Source organism: Brassica oleracea, chromosome C7 (genome assembly GCF_000695525.1).
Source record: "Brassica oleracea var. oleracea cultivar TO1000 chromosome C7, BOL, whole genome shotgun sequence".
NCBI classification, from domain to species: domain Eukaryota; kingdom Viridiplantae; phylum Streptophyta; class Magnoliopsida; order Brassicales; family Brassicaceae; genus Brassica; species Brassica oleracea.
The window spans coordinates 19,453,843-19,471,334 of NC_027754.1; the positions used below are offsets into that span (position 1 = coordinate 19,453,843).

The window sequence follows — 17,492 nt, forward strand, 5'->3', positions numbered from 1 at the left end:
ATGTACCTTAAACCTTAAAATATTAGTTATGTTTATTGTTAAACCCTATTATCTAAAAATACAATATGTTGGTAATATTATAATCCAGTACACTAACCACCAAATCCTATGCTTTTTTTGATCTTCGTTATCCTTGGATATTGTAATTGTGTACCGGTATAGTTGAGACTTATAAACCGGAGGTGAATTAGAAGGAATACATTTTATGGGCCTTAAGAATTAGCCGGCCCAATTCAGAGATCCAGGTGGGCTTCTCGAGAAGCTCTGCATCACAATTCACAACAACACAGCTTTCAGAACACAGTTCACCTGGGATCAAATTCACGAAACCCTAAACGGACTGAAGAAAGGGGACAAGATGGGTGGAAGAGATGACGAAGTTGACAGAGGTAAAGAGAAAGAAGAAGAAGAGCAAGACGGCATGTCCGTACTCTCTCCCTGCAAAGCTCTACCTTCCTCCGCTTCTTCTCTCTCCAAGGTTTCTCTCTTCTTTATCTGCCATTTACTCATCTTCTTGTTATGTGTGATCGTAATAGTTCTTGGATTGATTGATTCTCAGGAGCAATCACAGGTTGAATTGGAGCTCACGTTATTAGAAGCGCTTGAAATCTATCCTCCCGTTAAACTCCGAGGCAAGTTTTTTCAAAGTTTGCAAATCTTGATCCTTAGGCCAAGAAATCAAGAAAGCATAAACCTTTACTAAAAAGGAATCTATTTTCTTGCTTTCTACTAATGGGATTATGTTGTAATGTGGTGTGGCAGGCATACATCGTCACTTTGTTCTTTACGGTTTGATGGAATACCTCGGCAGAAGGTTTGTATGACATTTTCCTGAGTTCTAAATTGATATTGATATTTGTCTGAACCTTTCTCTCAACTGTTTTCTGTCCATAGCTTTGATCGACAGTTCACAGCGGATGAGGTTCTGCAGCTTCTGGATCGTTTCTACAACATTGAGATGCTGGTGAGTTAGTCATTACAACACAATCATTGACTATTATGTTTCTAAGTTGGCTCATGGCCTGCTTTAGAATGGTGCTGATGGTTTAATCTTTTACCAGAAATCAGATGATGAGGACATTGACATTCTTAACCACGAAGAAGACTTCACCTTGCCGCAGAGTTACTTTGATAAGGAAGAACAATGACATAAACAGAATAAGAAGGATTAGTGGTCTTTGCTTCATTCTCACCCATCTTTTTTGTATATAGTTGATTAGGTTTGTCCTCAGCTCTTATTCTATAGTATGCAGTAGTATTAATATAGAACCATCAGAGAGCATTACTGATCTTTTCATGATGACACTTAGAGCCAGTGTTGTGTTTGTTTGGGTGTTTCTAATAATACAGTTGATTGTGCTGTATATTATAAATAGTCAAAACATATCAGATCAAGTCACAATAACATCAAAGACATTTGATATAATGAGATTGACAACAAAAGAAAGAAGAAAAAAAAAAAGTAATTAAGAAAAAAGAACATTATAAAATTTGAATTCATTTGTCTCATCTCCCTGACGAAACCAAGATGTGGAGTTTAATCTAAACTCAATTCAACTTCCAAAGCCTCTGATCATTTCTGAAACAAAGAAACAAAAAGGCAAACCACATTAGCTTAGCACAACCTAAGACTAATGTTAATCAGTTTTATTACATCAGTGGCTTCTATGATCTTGCAATGTTCTTGATCAGACTTGACGTTGTCCTCTCCTAAAACAAAAGAAGAAATATTCATTCTTAATTCTCAAATAAACCAACCAGTTGGTTTTTGAGTCATTAAATCACGTGTTGTGATTTTGAGACAGACCTCCATCTTCAGGAAGATCAGAAGTCCAGAGGGTGAGATTGTCTCTAAGGAGCTGCATGATCAAAGTGCTGTCCTTGTAAGACTCCTCACTTAGCGTATCCAACTCCGCAATCGCCTCATCAAAGGCTTGCTTGGCCAAATGGCAAGCTCTGCAACATTCACATTAGTTGACACCTGATGGTATATTTCATTTTGGTAATGATATTTGTTGAAAAATGAATTGAGACCTTTCAGGAGAGTTCATGATCTCATAGTAGAAAACAGAGAAGTTAAGAGCAAGACCAAGACGAATCGGGTGGGTGGAAGGAAGGTCAGTGCTTGCAGCTTGTGTTGCAGCCTAATCAAAGTTTAAGCCTATCAGAACCTTTAACAAATGTCTGAGAATGAACTTGTTTAGATAAATACCTCATAGCCTTTGAGCGACTGTTCAGAGGCTTCCTTCCTCTCTTGCTCGGTCTTAAACTCAGCCAAGTAACGGTAATAATCTCCTTTCCTACAAAACATTTCGAATCAAGTTGAATTTCGTTTACAGATAATGATACAGAAGAAGAGTGTTTCGTTTCTTTCTTACATCTTGTAATAGAAAACAGTGGCTTCACCAGAGGTAGCGTGAGGGATGAGATGTTGATCGATGATGGAAAGAATGTCTTTACAGATATCAGCGAGCTCGTCTTCTACCTTTTGGCGATAACCCTTGATGTGTTTCACGTTTGTCTCGTTGCCTTTAGACTCTTCCTTCTGCTCGATCGACGACATGATCCTCCACGAGGCTCGCCTTGCTCCGATCACGTTCTTGTAACCAACAGACAACAGATTCCTCTCCTCTACCGTCAGCTCGCTGTCCACTTTCGCCACTTTCTTCATCGTCTCAACCATCTCTGCAATATCATTACCATAACTTTGTAACTTTGGATTCTTGTAAGATATTAAAGAATATATTGATTTAACGTACCGTCGTATCGCTCGGCCTGTTCGGAGAGCTTAGCCGTGTAGACGAATGTCTCTCTCTCTTTGTCGGATCCTGACGACATCTTTTGTCACGATAATGTGTCGGAAACAGAGATCTTGGTTTCTGTTGTGTCGGGAAAGAGGGGAAAAATAAGTATATAATAAGAGGTTTGAAGATGGTTCGCGAATGGCGGAAGAAGACTGAATCTCAACCTTTAGATCCGAGGTGTCTAATGTCTGCGCAATTCCTGCAATTATTTATAACTAACTTAACGAATTTTTCGCTCCTTTATGACGTAGTACTTACGTAATATAATATTATGAACGGTTGGATATACCAATTGGGGATGTAGCTCAAATGGTAGAGCGCTTGCTTTGCATGCGAGAGGCACGGACTTCGATTCCCCACATTTCCATTACTTTTTATTTTTATATGTTTCGACATTTTTTTGAAAAGAGACGTCAATCAAACTGCGTTTTAATCATTTTTTCACTATTAGATGCTATCGCATAGATAAACAACCAAAAATGCTTTATAATTACGCATTTCCATTTCCTAATTCTCTATGCTGCTCAAGTGCTCACAGCCTCTCACACTCAAAGTGGTTTACCCTAATTTTCTTATAGTTTTTAATTAATTTAAAATATTTGTTTTTTTATTGACTATTTTTCTTTTATATTGTGTTGTCGAAAAATCATGAGCATCGTTCTCGTTTCTTCTTGGAGAATGATCAACATTGGAAACCCAATTCGGCGATTCTTTCTTCTCCCGATAATTCACTACCGAGTTGTCATCCAAAACTATCTTGAACTACCACAATCATTTTCCGGGAAAATTATTTTCTTTTCGGCAGAAAATCTTATTCGCATAAATTAAATTAAATCTACCGGGTTTCTCTCAATTGAAATATAAATTAAATAAATAAAAAATTTGTGCATAGCTAATGGAAAATTTACAACAACACAGAAAAAGTAAAATCAAAAGAAACAATGAAACAATCTAAAGAAATTTCAACAACAAAAAAGGTCGAAAGGAACAATTTAGAAATTAAAACTTGCTTTTGAGATTTTATGGAGGATGAAGAAGAAGACATTCACTAACGTATTTTGGGTTTTAATTTATTTTTTTTTTTAATAAAAGTTGGTTAGATTGTAATGGTATGTATAAGAGCTCCACACAGAATAAAAGAGATTGCTTGAGATTTTTTATGTGCCTAGAGAACGAAAAGTGATTAAATTCCGTTCTGGCCTAGATTTTTTTAACTCACAAAAAAGTTCATTAACTAAACCAACACAAATCCATTAGTTCTTACACAAAAGAACAGATCCATTAATTGTTAAACAAACAAACAAATCTATTAAAATTCACAAATCATCAATTATCAAATTGAACGCTTTTCCAGTTATTAACTATCATGAACTCAAAACTAACACACTTGCTTCAAGATTCACTGGATAAGGATCTTATAGATCAAACTAACACAATTTTTATGTCTTTATGAAAAACACTAGATTTGTAATATTGATGGTGGTTTATTAGTATAAATAAACAATAATTTTCACAAAGAAAGTTTTATTTTTTTGTGTACAAATACTAATGCCAAGTTATACAATATAGTAACACTAACCACAAATTTTAAGCTTCTTAATCTTGTAATCTAGGCAAAAAATGAAGAATCGAACTGGAGCACACATACATATAGTCGAATGGTTTTATTTATTTATACTTGTGAAAACTAAAATCAAAGTAAAATTGAATCGAAGATCGAATAAGTATTTGGATATCTGATATACACTTTATACACGTAAAAGTACTAGTTATATATATTGTTAAATAATCATCTATAATAAAATTAATCATTTTTTTCAAAATGAAATAAAATCATATTTCTCATTACACAATATGATATTTGCATAACTTTTTAACTGAAATTAGTTTGTATTGGGTGAAACGTGAAACAAATACCAATCAGGATAACTCATAATTAAAAGTTTGTGTTTTTATATTAAATTTTATAATATGAAAAGCAAATGAAACTTGAAACATAATTAGTTAATTAAATGTCATAAGCAAGTTGTGATTTCAAAATAAACTGTAAATTAAAAAATAAATCATAATAATATTATGTAATATAAAAAACTATACAATATGAAGAAAAAAAAGAATAAATAAATATGGTAAAAATTAGACAAAAAGAAAGCTTGTATTCATAAACCGAAGAAATTATTTTGATCTTCATGGAGTGATTGGGGAAATTTGTGCCTCCTTATGTTCAAAATAATCATGTCCATTTTAAGATAAAAATCCTAATAAGCATAGCCCAAAACAAAACATTTTTATTGATCAAATTCAAACAATTAGTCTTTAACCTCTAGTACAATATTGCTTTGTACAATGGTTACACATAATGACATAAACAAAAAAAATTGGGTTTACGATCGCTAGTCAAAATGTGCGTCAATACAACCCGTAAAATTGCCTGGTGGATTCCAATCCAGAAGACATTTTGGCATGATTTGATTGGATTAAAATGCATATCATTATTTTTTTACAATTAATTTATTTTCACTCTAATGCTAAAAAATGAAATCTCAAATAGAAAATGATACAAGTCTACAAAACATTCAATATATTTTACACAAAATCATCATAAAATTTTGAAACTATAAAATAGCTCATTTTGTTATTTTCATAGCTTTTAAACTTGCCAAATTGCAGAATAAAGTGAATAACCCCACTTACAAAAATCTTTATATTTGTTATATTGATGAGTAATGATAATGGACCGGAGAATACCGAACTTGAGGGATCGTGAGCTTACTAATATGAAATTTTATAAAACGACTCAAATACTCAAAAAACAAATATCTAGCATAAAGCATAAAAATCGAAGGGATTTTTATGTAGCATAAAATTCCCTTTGATTTTAATGTAGCATAACTAACTGATTTGATTTTACTCAAAATATTTGATTTGAAAAAAAAACTCCCTAATTATATAACTGATTTGATTTTACTCGATTAAATCAATTAGTGGATTTACTCAATTAAATCAATTAGTTAATATCTAGCATAAAACTAACTAATTGATTTGATTTTATAAGGATTTGATTTGAAAAACTCCCTTTGATTCTGAAAAAAAACTCCCTTTGATTTTACTCAAAGGATTTGATTTGGAAAAAAAAAACTCCTTTTGATTTGATTTTAATGTAGCATAACTAATTGATTTGATTTTAATGTAGCATAACTAAAATTTTTTTTGTCATCCATGTAGCATAACTAATTAATGTTGCATAACTAGTTGATTTAATTTTAAATTCCCTTTGATTTTACTCAAAAGGGATTTTTATGTAGCATAAAACATACAAATCAAAGCAAAAAAACTTCTAGCATAAAACTCAAATTTAATAAAATTTGAGTTTTATTAAAATCAAATACTCAAAAAAAGCTCTCTCTATGTGCTCTATCGTTGAAGCTGAAAGAAGAACCTGAAAGGTAAAGTCATCGTCTTCTGCTCTCCTCAGCTCATGTTTCATTCAAATATTCATGGTCTTTTGTTATTTGTTGATCGATTCTCTTATATACTAAAAACTGGGGTTTAGTGTTCTTCGTCCTAGATCATTTGTTGTCCCATTTGAGATGTTATTCTATCTTTGGTCTCGCCGATTCTAAATGGGCTCCTCGCGTTTCAGTTACCCACCTGTTGAGATACTATTTTTTTTTTAATCTGAACTCTTGTTGTGATGTGATCATTCTAAGTTTGATGGATCTGAGCTTACTAAGTCACTTGCATTTGAATGCAAGCTACATTTAGTCTCTACTATATATGTATAAGGGCTTTTAGGGTTTTAGTTCCAGGTGTGATGTCAAAACCCTTAAATCTGATGATGACTAGTAAAGCTAATATTGGGTTGTTTATGGCAGAGTTTACTAGATGGGGAAGGACGCAAAGGCTGGTGGGAAGGGTAAGGGAAAGCAAGCCAGTGGCAGTGATGAAGCTCCTCCAAGGGGAAAGGAAAATCAGGGAAGGCTGCTGATGGTCTCGGGACATGCACCTATGTGAAAGGTTGTCTATTTTTCTAAACTCAGTCTCTCTGTCTGATTGATACCGTGTGTTTTCGTATCCAAAAGATGTGTTGGCTTTTTGTTCAGCGAGACATGTACTATGCGAAAAGCAAGGAAAGATCAACGGTGACAAGGTTCCTCCTGCTGAGTTTGCAAAGGCCAATGATGCTTCCTGTTTTCTTGTTTATGAATTGAAACATCCAACCTAAGATCGTGCCAGTGATTTGGCTCTTCCATCTCTAGCTGTGACATGTTCATAACAGCTGAAAAACCCATTTCAATACCTCAAACTGAGACATGCAAGTTTCAGTTTTTCGGCTAGCTATATGTACATAGATGTGTGTGTAATAATAAATAATGGTGGAGAATCTCATAACGATTTGTTTGTCTCAGATTGCAGCAGAGTACTTGGAGGGCCCATCAGGGAAAACAGGAGGAGATCTTGGATGGTTCCCAAGGGGTAAGATGGCTGGTCCTTTCCAAGATGTCGCCGTCAACACACCTGTTGGCGTCACTAGTGCATCTTTCAAATCTACGTATGTTCATATCCTCTCTCTCTCTCTCCCTCTCTATCTCTCTCTCTCTCTCTTCAGTCCCAAATTTGATAGTCATTTGGATTTTGTTTAGCTCAAAAGATGAATGTGATTGCAGGCGCGGATACCATATCATCTTCCCCGAAGGAAGGAAGAACTGACTGATTACTTACTTCTCTGTTCTGGCTCTGCTCTGGTGGAACTCACTTGCTAGTTGTTGATGTAACCTATATATAAGAAATCCACAGCCTTTGTTATCCTGGCCAATATGTTTACTACGAATTGTTTAAAAAATCTTCTCTGATGTTTTTACTAATGAATTTCTTAAGACTCGTTCATTTCGGTGTTGATTTCTGCATAGTTGAACGAGGTATCATCAATATTATTAATTAAATATTATTAAAACTAAAGTACATTTGAGAATTGTTTGGAAACATGAATTACAATATAAATAAGAGTTGTTTAGAAACATTGATAGCAATATAAAAAATAGTGTCATTGGATTGCAGTATAAATAAGAATTGTTTAGAAACATGAATAGCAGTATAAAAAAGTATAGTGTCCTTTTAGTAATTTCATTAATTATATTACCTTAACAATATATCACATCATTAATTATATTTAACTTAACAATACATAAAATCATTAATTATATTACTATAAGTAATACTGCAGATTTTTAGTTAATGAACATTAACTTTGTGCAAATTATAAAATCAAAAATGTGAAATAACCGAGTTTTGCATATGGTCAATAGTTCGGTTTAATGTGTTTTACTAAAACTTTTTTATCTTAGTAACCAAACACATAATTCAAGGGAATAGTTTATGTGAACAAAATAATAACGTAAATCAAAATAATTAAAATATATTACATTTATTGTTACTTAATGTTTCACTCCATATAACTATTTTACTAAATAATTATATATATACATATATATATATATATATCCGTTATTTTTGCCAAACATATAGAAAGAGCTTCTTTTTAAATAGTATTTACAAAATCAGTTAGGTATGGACATTCGAGTATTCATTCAGATACAAGTTATTTTTTCGGGATAATTTTTTTGGGTTTTGAAATTATGCCTCACTTGGATATTATAAATTTATGTGTGGAGTTCGAGTTGGGTCCTCCCGGATCTGAATGACTTTGATTATGATGTGTAGAAACATAAAAATATCTAAATAACCAATGCATCTGAAACGAATTCGAATATTTTTAACAAAAATAATATTTTTACCCGATTCAGTTCGAATCTTTTGAATACAATTAGTTATACGGCGATACTTCTAAAATATATAACACTAGTATGTTTCACCCATGCTACGCATGGGTATTCTTTCAATGCTTTCTAATAAATTCAAAATACTAATTTTTCTTTATCCTTAATTAATAACAAAAACCTCTTCTTTTAGTTTAATTTAACTTGCTGTGACCACAAATTCAATATTTATTTTACATAAAAGTAAATTTTGAATAATTGGAGAGAATAAATTATGATAACTTGATATTTTAGTATATTTATTAGTAAACTAAATATATCAAAAGAAATAATGCATACTTTAAATATTATACTTGATTGACTAAAATTATTATAGATATAAATATACTTAACTAATTATTTATTTTATTTTATTTTTGTTTTAACAAATTCACCTAGATATGCTTATATATGTTAAGCACATGATGATTATTATATAAAATACTGATCAAAATTAGCTAGTCATTTAGAAGTTGTACAAATTCAACATTTAATAATTTGTCAACTAAACATTGTTTTCAACACTTATTTTTGTTTAAATAGAGAAAGAATTATTGGTCAAGGTTTTGCATCTGGCCTAATAATAAAAAATGAGCAGCATGTGGGTTGAGAGTCTTCCTGTAAACTGCCACCCTCCTCCATCAATCTGCTTCAATTATCTAATAATCATATATCTTCATCTCACTTTTCTTTGGTTCCAATCTGAAATATAGAAGAAAATGAAAAGGTGTTCCCGGCTTCTTGACCTTTGATTAGAGAAAGAAACTTGTCACGTGAAGATGTGGTAACAATGATGATTCCTATGTAAAACAAAAAACAAAAAAAACAAAAGGAATTCAAAGAACATAATTAATTTCTGAGATTTAAACCCTTTATCACTTACTCATTTGCTAAACTTTACCGCCACCATCAACTTGAAGATTCGTCTTCTCAAGAGAAGATACGATATTGTCAATATCAAAATAAAAATTATGACAGAGTTGAAAGCAGCGGTTACTTCATGAGAGAAATAAACTATTTGAAACCATTTTATAAAGAACTTGTTGCAAAACTGATTTTGATGTACGATGAGAAAGTGTAGATCATGGGAAGTAATAAAAAAAAAATTTTGTTTTTTTCTTTTCGTTTAAAATAGAGATGAAATAAACTGTTTTGTCTCGAATCTTTTTAATTTAGATTTTTTTATTTAAAAATGAAGCTTGAACCATGTGGCAAATTAAAATTGGTTGAGTGACTTGTGATTTATTATATAAGGGATTATAGCTTTAGTATTCATTAAAGCTTTAGTATTCATTATAGTCAAAGTGTTTAAAAAAAAAAAAAAAGTCAAACAAACTATAAACTGCGTCGTCCCGAAAATACATAATTTGATAAAGCTAAACAAACGCATACGAAAGTGAACATAAAGTGTTTAAAATGGGTAAATATTATTTCTTTGTATGAGAAAAAAACTAGAGAATTCTTTGGAACAAAATAAATAAATGGGAAAATTATTAACAAGACAGTTGGCAGTATAAATCGGTTTCGAACTTTTCTTTAATCAAATCATTTACTAAAATGTTTTAGAACTTTTCTTTTTCAATTAATGTCCGTTGACTAAGAAGATGTCTTTGTGCAATATCCTTCGTTTTGATATCCAGAATTGAACAAATCAACAAAAACCATACAAGTGACAGTTTTTTTAATATATATAATAAGGGATGTATTCAACTGAGAGTAGGTGATTTGTATTAAAATGATAAATTCACTGTAATTGAAACATGAATTTTAAAAACTCATTTAAAATCCACTGTTATTGAATTTGACATTTCTTAAAGTACTCTGAAATCTACTGTTATTGAAAATATTTTAAGTTGTAGAGTTTTAAAGTTTTAAGGTGATTTTAGGGTGTTTGTGTAGAATTTCTTAGTTAAAAAAATTAAAACTCAAATCTCATAGTTTTAGGTGATATTCTAGAGTAGTTTAACAAAAATTACTTAAATCTCTGCAACTTATTGAAATCATCTAAAACCCCATTAAAAATCAAATCACATCAAATGTTAAATCGAATACATCCCCTAAGAGTTTTTGAATAACAACATGTGCATAAAACATAATAGATAGAGAAGGATCACAATTTTGAAACATAAGTTTCCGAATATCAACATATGCATTGAACAAAAGCTAATCTATGCACATAGCATTCTTGCGCCAAGTTTTTAAGATCATTCCGAACTTGCAGAAAACATAGTATGGACAAGGACCACCATTCTGAAACCTAATATTTATGTTACTAGATTTTCTGCTTATATTGATTGGTAAAATAACTAAAATTTATGACAAAATTCATATGATTTCATCAAATTTTGACATAAATTGTATCCATATAACCAGCGAAGGGTTGTAAAGACTTGAGGCTAATTTTTAAATCAGGGGGCTCTTACATATAGATAACTAAAATTGTTATGTATATATGTATATATTGAAAACCTTTTCTTATTTTCTTTTTTATAAAAGCTTTTACTGAAGAAACATTTAAAAAAGAAAACGCACATAACTAGAAGTCAAACTCAGAAACACAGAGAACACATCAAAACCACTATAGTCATTTTGGAGAAACGACATACAAGAGATTTACAGCGTGTCGCAAGGAGTACTGTAAAGCATGGATCCGATAGGGCGGCTCAGGTGATGCAGTCAGACATGAATCCTCATAAGACAGATAGAATTATCGGCTGTAGAGTCGTCTGTAATATTTCTCAAAGTTTATAATAGCATAATATATCCAACGTTAAAAAAACCACTATAATCATTTATGAATATAAATGGTAACCATGAAATGAAATTAATAAAATCAAAATATATGAAACAAGATCAGTGGAACTAGTTTAAATTTGGAATATTATAATTCCATTCATTTATAATTAAAATTGCAGAGTGTTTATTAACATTTTTGTATTTCTTTAGAAATATTTGTGGAATTGATGGAATGAGTAATCTCTTTCATTCATATTAAATGGTAAAACAAATTATAGAATTAATAGAATAATTCATTTTACATCATTCTATTCCAAAAAACAACAACAATTCAGTCCGTACAAGTATATAATTATATTTTAACGTATATGGTGATTTTATGGCAACAATGAATTTTCAACGATTATAAATAATATACTTATATTCATGCTCGGCCCCTCACGTTACACGCTTAAACAAAAATAAACTTTTATAATTTTATGGTCTTATCATGACTCAAGCGTGGCATATGTAAGTCAAACAGAATTAGCAGAATTAAAAAAAAAAAGTCTCAGAATTATTATTATTTTTATTTTTTAAATAAATTCATTGAACTGCACCATAAACAATTTTTAAACTGACCTCTGCTAAATATTTATAATATCTTGGCACTTAAAACGCTAGTTTCACGGGTTTTATTAGTGTTTTATCCCACGACGGGGGTGATTGGAATAAGCTGTAGTTTTATGTTTTGGCTGTAGAATTTAAACCGTAGATTTATTTGATGTAGATTATTTTGATGTACCTTTGTAAAGCACTATTTTTTTGCTCTGGAAATAAAGCTTTCTACAACCATATTTTAATTTTGTAGAAATTTTTTTACTGTGAAATTTTTAAAGAAAGAAAAATTCGATTGGTTGACATATATGACTTTAGACTAAATTTTGGTTATCTAGAGAATCTATGGCCGCAACCAATCACCCCCGGCATGTCCTGCTTATATTTGTTTAATTTCAGAAATTGTTATGTTAATTTCGTCTGATCCGAATATTCCATATTTCTCACTTTTTCCTCTTTCCTTATATATAGCACCCTTTCATAACTTTTTTTTTCAACTGCATTCTTCTTTCTGTCTCCTTGTTTTGTCATATTTACCTCATCACAGAAGTTAAGTACTATATACCACAAAAATATATGTAACTGGAGAAGAAAATATTGAAGAAAGAGATGGCTCCAAGAAGATTAACCATGATGACGATGACCATAATGATGATGATGATGATGATGATGATGATGGATAACATATGCATACGTGCTCAGGATATTTCCAGAGGCAGTTTCCCAAAGGGCTTTGTCTTCGGAACTGCTTCTTCTGCTTTTCAGGTCCACTTTCCCTCTACTCTCTCTTTTCCTATTTTAGTTTATTCATTTGTTTTTGAGTTACTTTTCCTTTCCTTTTCTAATGTTTTTTTTTAACACCTCCTATTCTAACGGATCCTGATCCAAACGCAAATTTATTCTCGACCTAAAGTTAGGCCAACATAAGAACATAAACGTTTAAATATAAATGTCAATATATATTATATATCTTGGTTTTAACTGGTAACAATATATCATTTTTATCTAATTGTAATGAAAATAAAACTTCGATAACTGGACAACAGAACCGGTCTTGGACATAGAAAAAAAAATGAAATATACCTTCCAAAAATATAAGATATAAATATACATACACATAGTCTCTATATTTGTAAAACAAATCATTAAAAATTTTACTAAATTATAGTCTCTCAAATTTTAAAACCGGACCTGCTGGAGAGCCTTAATTACCTTTGTAAATTAAATTAGTTGTAACATTTTTGTATTGTCAACCATTTATAATCATAATCGATTTTGTTCCATGAATATGGTCGATACATCGATATACTCATATACACGAATGCATGCAAGAAGCGAAATCAAGGCCACACACATTCATGAATCACGGGCACCCAATACGTCCTCCTCCTTTTCTTGTGGGTTCTGTTTCCAATGCTTTAATTAGCTTCCGTAGAGGCATAAGGCTTTGTTCATTCATAGCTGGGTATTGTATCTGCTTGTATCATTATCTTCGCTATAATGAAATTCACATACTTATCAAAAAAAATATTTGAACAACTTTTTCAGTTTGTGTGTCATCTTTGAGTAGGAGCCATACTAGTCTTCTATATAGTTTCAAACTTACCGGATGTCCCCGAAAAGACATCTTTCAATTAAGAAAACGTTATTACAGTTTCCTGGCTGGAATATGGGCTTGATCAGTGCTTAAAAGAATACCTAAAATGAAAACAGTAATGGACCGAGTCTTATAATAAAAATAACTAAATACAATCAATAATTGATGCAGTACGAGGGAGCAGTAAAAGAAGATGGAAGAGGTCCTACGATATGGGACACATTCTCCCACACTTTCGGTAAAATCACCGATTTTAGCAACGCCGATGTTGCTGTTGATCAGTACCATCGTTACGAGGTAACCCTCAATTTATACTACAAATTAACAATGTTTTTGAATTATGTATATACATATCCAAAAGAAAATGAAGTAATTAGTTTCAATTCAAATTATAAAATGGCGAGGGCAGGAAGATGTACAGCTCATGAAGAACATGGGAATGGACGCTTATAGATTTTCCATTTCGTGGGCACGCATCTTCCCAAGTACATTTACCTTTCCGTGATTAACCTTTAATTCTATTTTTTAATATTTTATTAGTATTGACTTATAAACTAATGTAGTTAAAGTCTAGTATACAAGTCTTTGGAAAACATATCCGAATTTGACTTTTAATGGGATTATTAATGAATACTATTATGGTTTGCAGATGGCGTGGGACAAATAAACGAAGCCGGAATCAATCATTACAACAAACTCATAGATGCTTTACTTGCTAAAGGTATCCTTTGTATTAATTGAGAAACATTACAACTTTTTTGTAACCACGTATCATCACTAGGTTGATTCTTAGAATCATTAGAAAAAGAAATTGGTCCATCTAATTATATAATAAGCTTTTTATTAAGCTAACCATAAATTCATTATTAATGTTCTTTATTATTTCCTTAAATAAAAGTTACGGAATTTCTTAATGTGTCTAAAGTATATATGACAATGAATGATTTTGAAGATTTGATAAAAATTAGTGTATCTTCTATTATATTTGCATAATTTTAAAATATTAAAATAAATTAAACAATCACAATAACCGTATAATAAAAATTTAGATTTTTTGTATATGTTATATTTTGAATTTTTAAAAACGACTATAAATTACTAAAACTGTTAAAAGTCTCACATTCAAATTTTGTGATCCATAGTTTAAATTTTTTTTTATGACAAAATACAAATGATTTCAAAATCATAGAAATAAAAAGTCTAATTTAATTAATTATTAAGATTAAAATATATATATATATATATCATTTTAAATTAAACTGTAAACCCTATAGAATACATAAATATTTTAGTTTCGGAATTTACTTTGAACACTTTTTTTGATAAAAGCTTTGAACGAGAAATGACAACTTTACTTTTTTAAAAAAATTATAAATTATCAGTAATTTAAAGTTTAGCTATTAAAAATACAAATGATCAAAAACACCATATGAGTAGAAAATATCATTTAATAGACATTAATATTAAAAATATATTATGTATGTTAATATCATTTAAATTTAACTACATAACCTATCAAATAAAAAAATATTGTTTAGATTAATAAAATTGATTTATATGTTCATACCAATTTAATTGTATATATAATAGTTACTGATTTTTGATTATTCAATATATATTTGACGACAAAAAAAAACAATATATATTTATTATTTTATAATATGTAAAAATATATAATACATAAAATAACTTTTATATATAATGTTCATTCCGCGCTAGTCGCGGATCTTAACCTAGTTTTTATTATTATAACATGAACATCAATCATTGAATATGGTATTATATTAAATTGTTGTTGGTTGAGTTTCACATGTACTATAACAAAACAATTGTAGGGATCGAGCCGTATGTGACGTTGTACCATTGGGACCTTCCTCAAGCACTACATGGTCGATACCTCGGTTGGTTGAACCCACAAATCATGTAATAATCTATACAAAAAGCCATAAAAACGTTTTAAAAAAGGTTACCGGCCATATTAATTATGTTTTCTTTGGCAGCAATGATTTTGCTGCATATGCAGAGGTTTGCTTCCAGAGATTTGGAGATAGGGTGAAACACTGGATCACTTTCAATGAGCCACAAACATTCTCAATACATGGCTATGCCATTGGTCTACAAGCTCCAGGCCGTTGCTCTATTCTATTTAAGCTCACTTGTCGCTCTGGAAACTCATCCACCGAGCCTTACATCGTCGGTCACAATGTTATTCTCTCTCACGCCACCGTATCCGACATCTACAGGAAAAAGTATAAGGTAAAGTCAATACTACATTGATAACATGATTTGATATGATAGTTAATTAATTAGACACATAGTTCTAATTTTTTTTTTCACATAGTTCTAATTATATAACTATGACAGGCAAAGCAAGGAGGTTCATTAGGGTTAGCTTTTAATGTAGCGTGGTTTGAACCGGAGTCAAACAAGACAGAAGACATTGAAGCTGCACAAAGAGCTCAAGACTTTCAGCTTGGCTGGTAAGCTTCAACATGTTATAATATTGTTGCATGAAGTAATCACCGTTTCTTGGTTGAAAAGTGATGACATATATGAATACGACGCTAGGTTTTTGGACCCGTTGATGTTTGGGGATTATCCAAGTTCGATGAGAAGTAGAGTCGGAAGCAGACTACCAGTGTTTACGGGATCTCAATCTGTTCTGGTGAAGGGTTCACTAGACTTTGTTGGGATTAATCATTACACAACGTACTACGCAAGGAACAATGCCACCAATCTCATGGGCACTGTCCTAGATGGTGCCATTTCTGATTCTGGAACCGTCACTCAACGTAAGAAAAATGCACATTTTGTTTTCTTTCATTTAGACGATCTTCTCGATCCATCTCTATATCTATCACAATACTTTTCGCTAAAATAGCAAAACTATATTATAGAATTTGATCCAATGTATGTATAGAATTTTTCTACTTTTAGAAAAAGTATAAATGAACATTATTTTTATCTTTACATATAAAGGCAAAAATAGAAATGTTTTATTATTTTTTCAAAAATAGAGAAACTCTATTATAAAATAATATTGGAGCACATCCAATTATATGATAGATTTTTTCTATTTCTAAAGAAAAAATATAGAGATAAATATAAAGATGGACTGGAAATAATATTACTAGTATCTATCACTTCACTGATAATCTTTGTTTTGAATTTCAGCTTTTAAGGGTGTAACCCCAATTGGAGATAGGGTAAGAAAAAATATTATTATCAACTCCCAAATTAATAATTAGCACCATTGAGTTTTCTAAGCTAGTGTTATTTTTTTATTATTTTTTTGCTGTTCTCGTGGACAGGCCAATTCTTTATGGTTGTACATAGTGCCTAGAGGGATGAGAAGCGTGATGAACTATGTCAAGCATAGATATGGAAACCCTCAAGTCTTTATCACTGAAAATGGTGAACACATACATCCTTAGACCCTTTAAATCTACAAGAACGAGATAGTTTCGATGATGATTGTGTGTGTATTTGTGTAGGAATGGACGATCCAAACAACATTCTGATTCCAAGAGAAGAAGCTCTCAAAGATGGGAAGAGAATCAGATACCATCATGATTATCTTTCGAACTTACAAGCTGCGATTAAAGAGGATGGATGCAATGTGAAAGGATACTTTGTGATAATTTGTGGGATTATGAGAGCTTCTAAGTGTTTTAACCGTGATGAAGCACACGAACAAAGTAAAAAGGAGTGAAGTAACCGTAAGTATTTGAGAGAGAAGAAAAATTTGAGAATTTAAGAGAATGAGAGGATTTGTGAGATTGAGAGAATGAAAGAAATGTTTGTATTGAATTGTGTGTTTAATTGTGTAACATACATGGTGTATTTAAAGGAAACAAAAGCAATAAGCACTCAATGGTGGAAGAATAAATAACTAGTAGTGGACTAGCCACTCCTCCCCATTTGGTAAGTGATATGGCCACT

The 17,492-nt window shown here is 31.2% G+C and overlaps 3 protein-coding genes and 1 pseudogene across 4 annotated transcripts in view; 3 read left to right on the plus strand and 1 right to left on the minus strand.

The window, feature by feature from the left end:
- Positions 1-305: 305 nt before the first annotated feature.
- On the plus strand, positions 306-1,364 carry LOC106303653. The gene is made up of 5 exons (XM_013739949.1): positions 306-478; positions 560-632; positions 763-814; positions 895-964; positions 1,062-1,364. The coding sequence occupies exons 1-5, from the start codon at positions 359-361 to the stop codon at positions 1,146-1,148; spliced, it is 402 nt and encodes a 133-aa protein (XP_013595403.1). The 5' UTR covers positions 306-358; the 3' UTR covers positions 1,149-1,364.
- On the minus strand, positions 1,292-2,962 carry LOC106303652 (14-3-3-like protein GF14 iota). The gene is made up of 7 exons (XM_013739947.1): positions 2,760-2,962; positions 2,379-2,685; positions 2,213-2,300; positions 2,035-2,144; positions 1,808-1,956; positions 1,655-1,710; positions 1,292-1,579 (listed from the first exon to the last, which is right to left on the minus strand). Exons 1-7 carry the CDS (start codon positions 2,836-2,838, stop codon positions 1,574-1,576), a joined length of 795 nt encoding a protein of 264 aa, XP_013595401.1. The 5' UTR covers positions 2,839-2,962; the 3' UTR covers positions 1,292-1,573.
- Positions 2,963-6,194: 3,232 nt separating this feature from the next.
- On the plus strand, positions 6,195-7,611 carry LOC106305293 (annotated as a pseudogene).
- Positions 7,612-12,526: 4,915 nt separating this feature from the next.
- The window catches only part of LOC106301706 (beta-glucosidase 40-like), a 9,132-nt gene continuing 4,166 nt past the window's right edge, over positions 12,527-17,492 (plus strand). The window contains exons 1-11 of one of the 2 annotated variants that reach the window (XM_013738156.1): positions 12,527-12,718; positions 13,722-13,847; positions 13,960-14,035; positions 14,200-14,271; positions 15,386-15,473; positions 15,551-15,806; positions 15,915-16,030; positions 16,119-16,342; positions 16,725-16,756; positions 16,862-16,964; positions 17,045-17,251. In XM_013738156.1, coding sequence (XP_013593610.1) covers positions 12,563-12,718; positions 13,722-13,847; positions 13,960-14,035; positions 14,200-14,271; positions 15,386-15,473; positions 15,551-15,806; positions 15,915-16,030; positions 16,119-16,342; positions 16,725-16,756; positions 16,862-16,964; positions 17,045-17,251 — 1,456 coding nt within the window. In that variant the 5' untranslated portion in view covers positions 12,527-12,562. Of the gene's footprint in view, positions 12,719-13,721; positions 13,848-13,959; positions 14,036-14,199; positions 14,272-15,385; positions 15,474-15,550; positions 15,807-15,914; positions 16,031-16,118; positions 16,343-16,724; positions 16,757-16,861; positions 16,965-17,044; positions 17,257-17,492 lie in introns of both variants that reach the window. The other variant, XM_013738157.1, reaches the window with a different exon arrangement.

Bases quoted from the DNA above. Each gene is read 5' to 3' on its own strand.
- LOC106303653 (XM_013739949.1), top strand. From the start codon at position 359: ATGGGTGGAAGAGATGACGAAGTTGACAGAGGTAAAGAGAAAGAAGAA. The intron at 479-559 runs GTTTCTCTCTTC...ATTGATTCTCAG, and splicing joins CCGCTTCTTCTCTCTCCAAG to GAGCAATCACAGGTTGAATT. The intron at 815-894 runs GTTTGTATGACA...TTCTGTCCATAG, and splicing joins ATGGAATACCTCGGCAGAAG to CTTTGATCGACAGTTCACAG.
- LOC106303652 (XM_013739947.1), bottom strand. From the start codon at position 2,838: ATGTCGTCAGGATCCGACAAAGAGAGAGAGACATTCGTCTACACGGCT. The intron at 2,301-2,378 runs GTAAGAAAGAAA...AATGTTTTGTAG, and splicing joins ACTGTTTTCTATTACAAGAT to GAAAGGAGATTATTACCGTT. The intron at 1,711-1,807 runs GTCTGTCTCAAA...CTTTTGTTTTAG, and splicing joins TGATCTTCCTGAAGATGGAG to GAGAGGACAACGTCAAGTCT.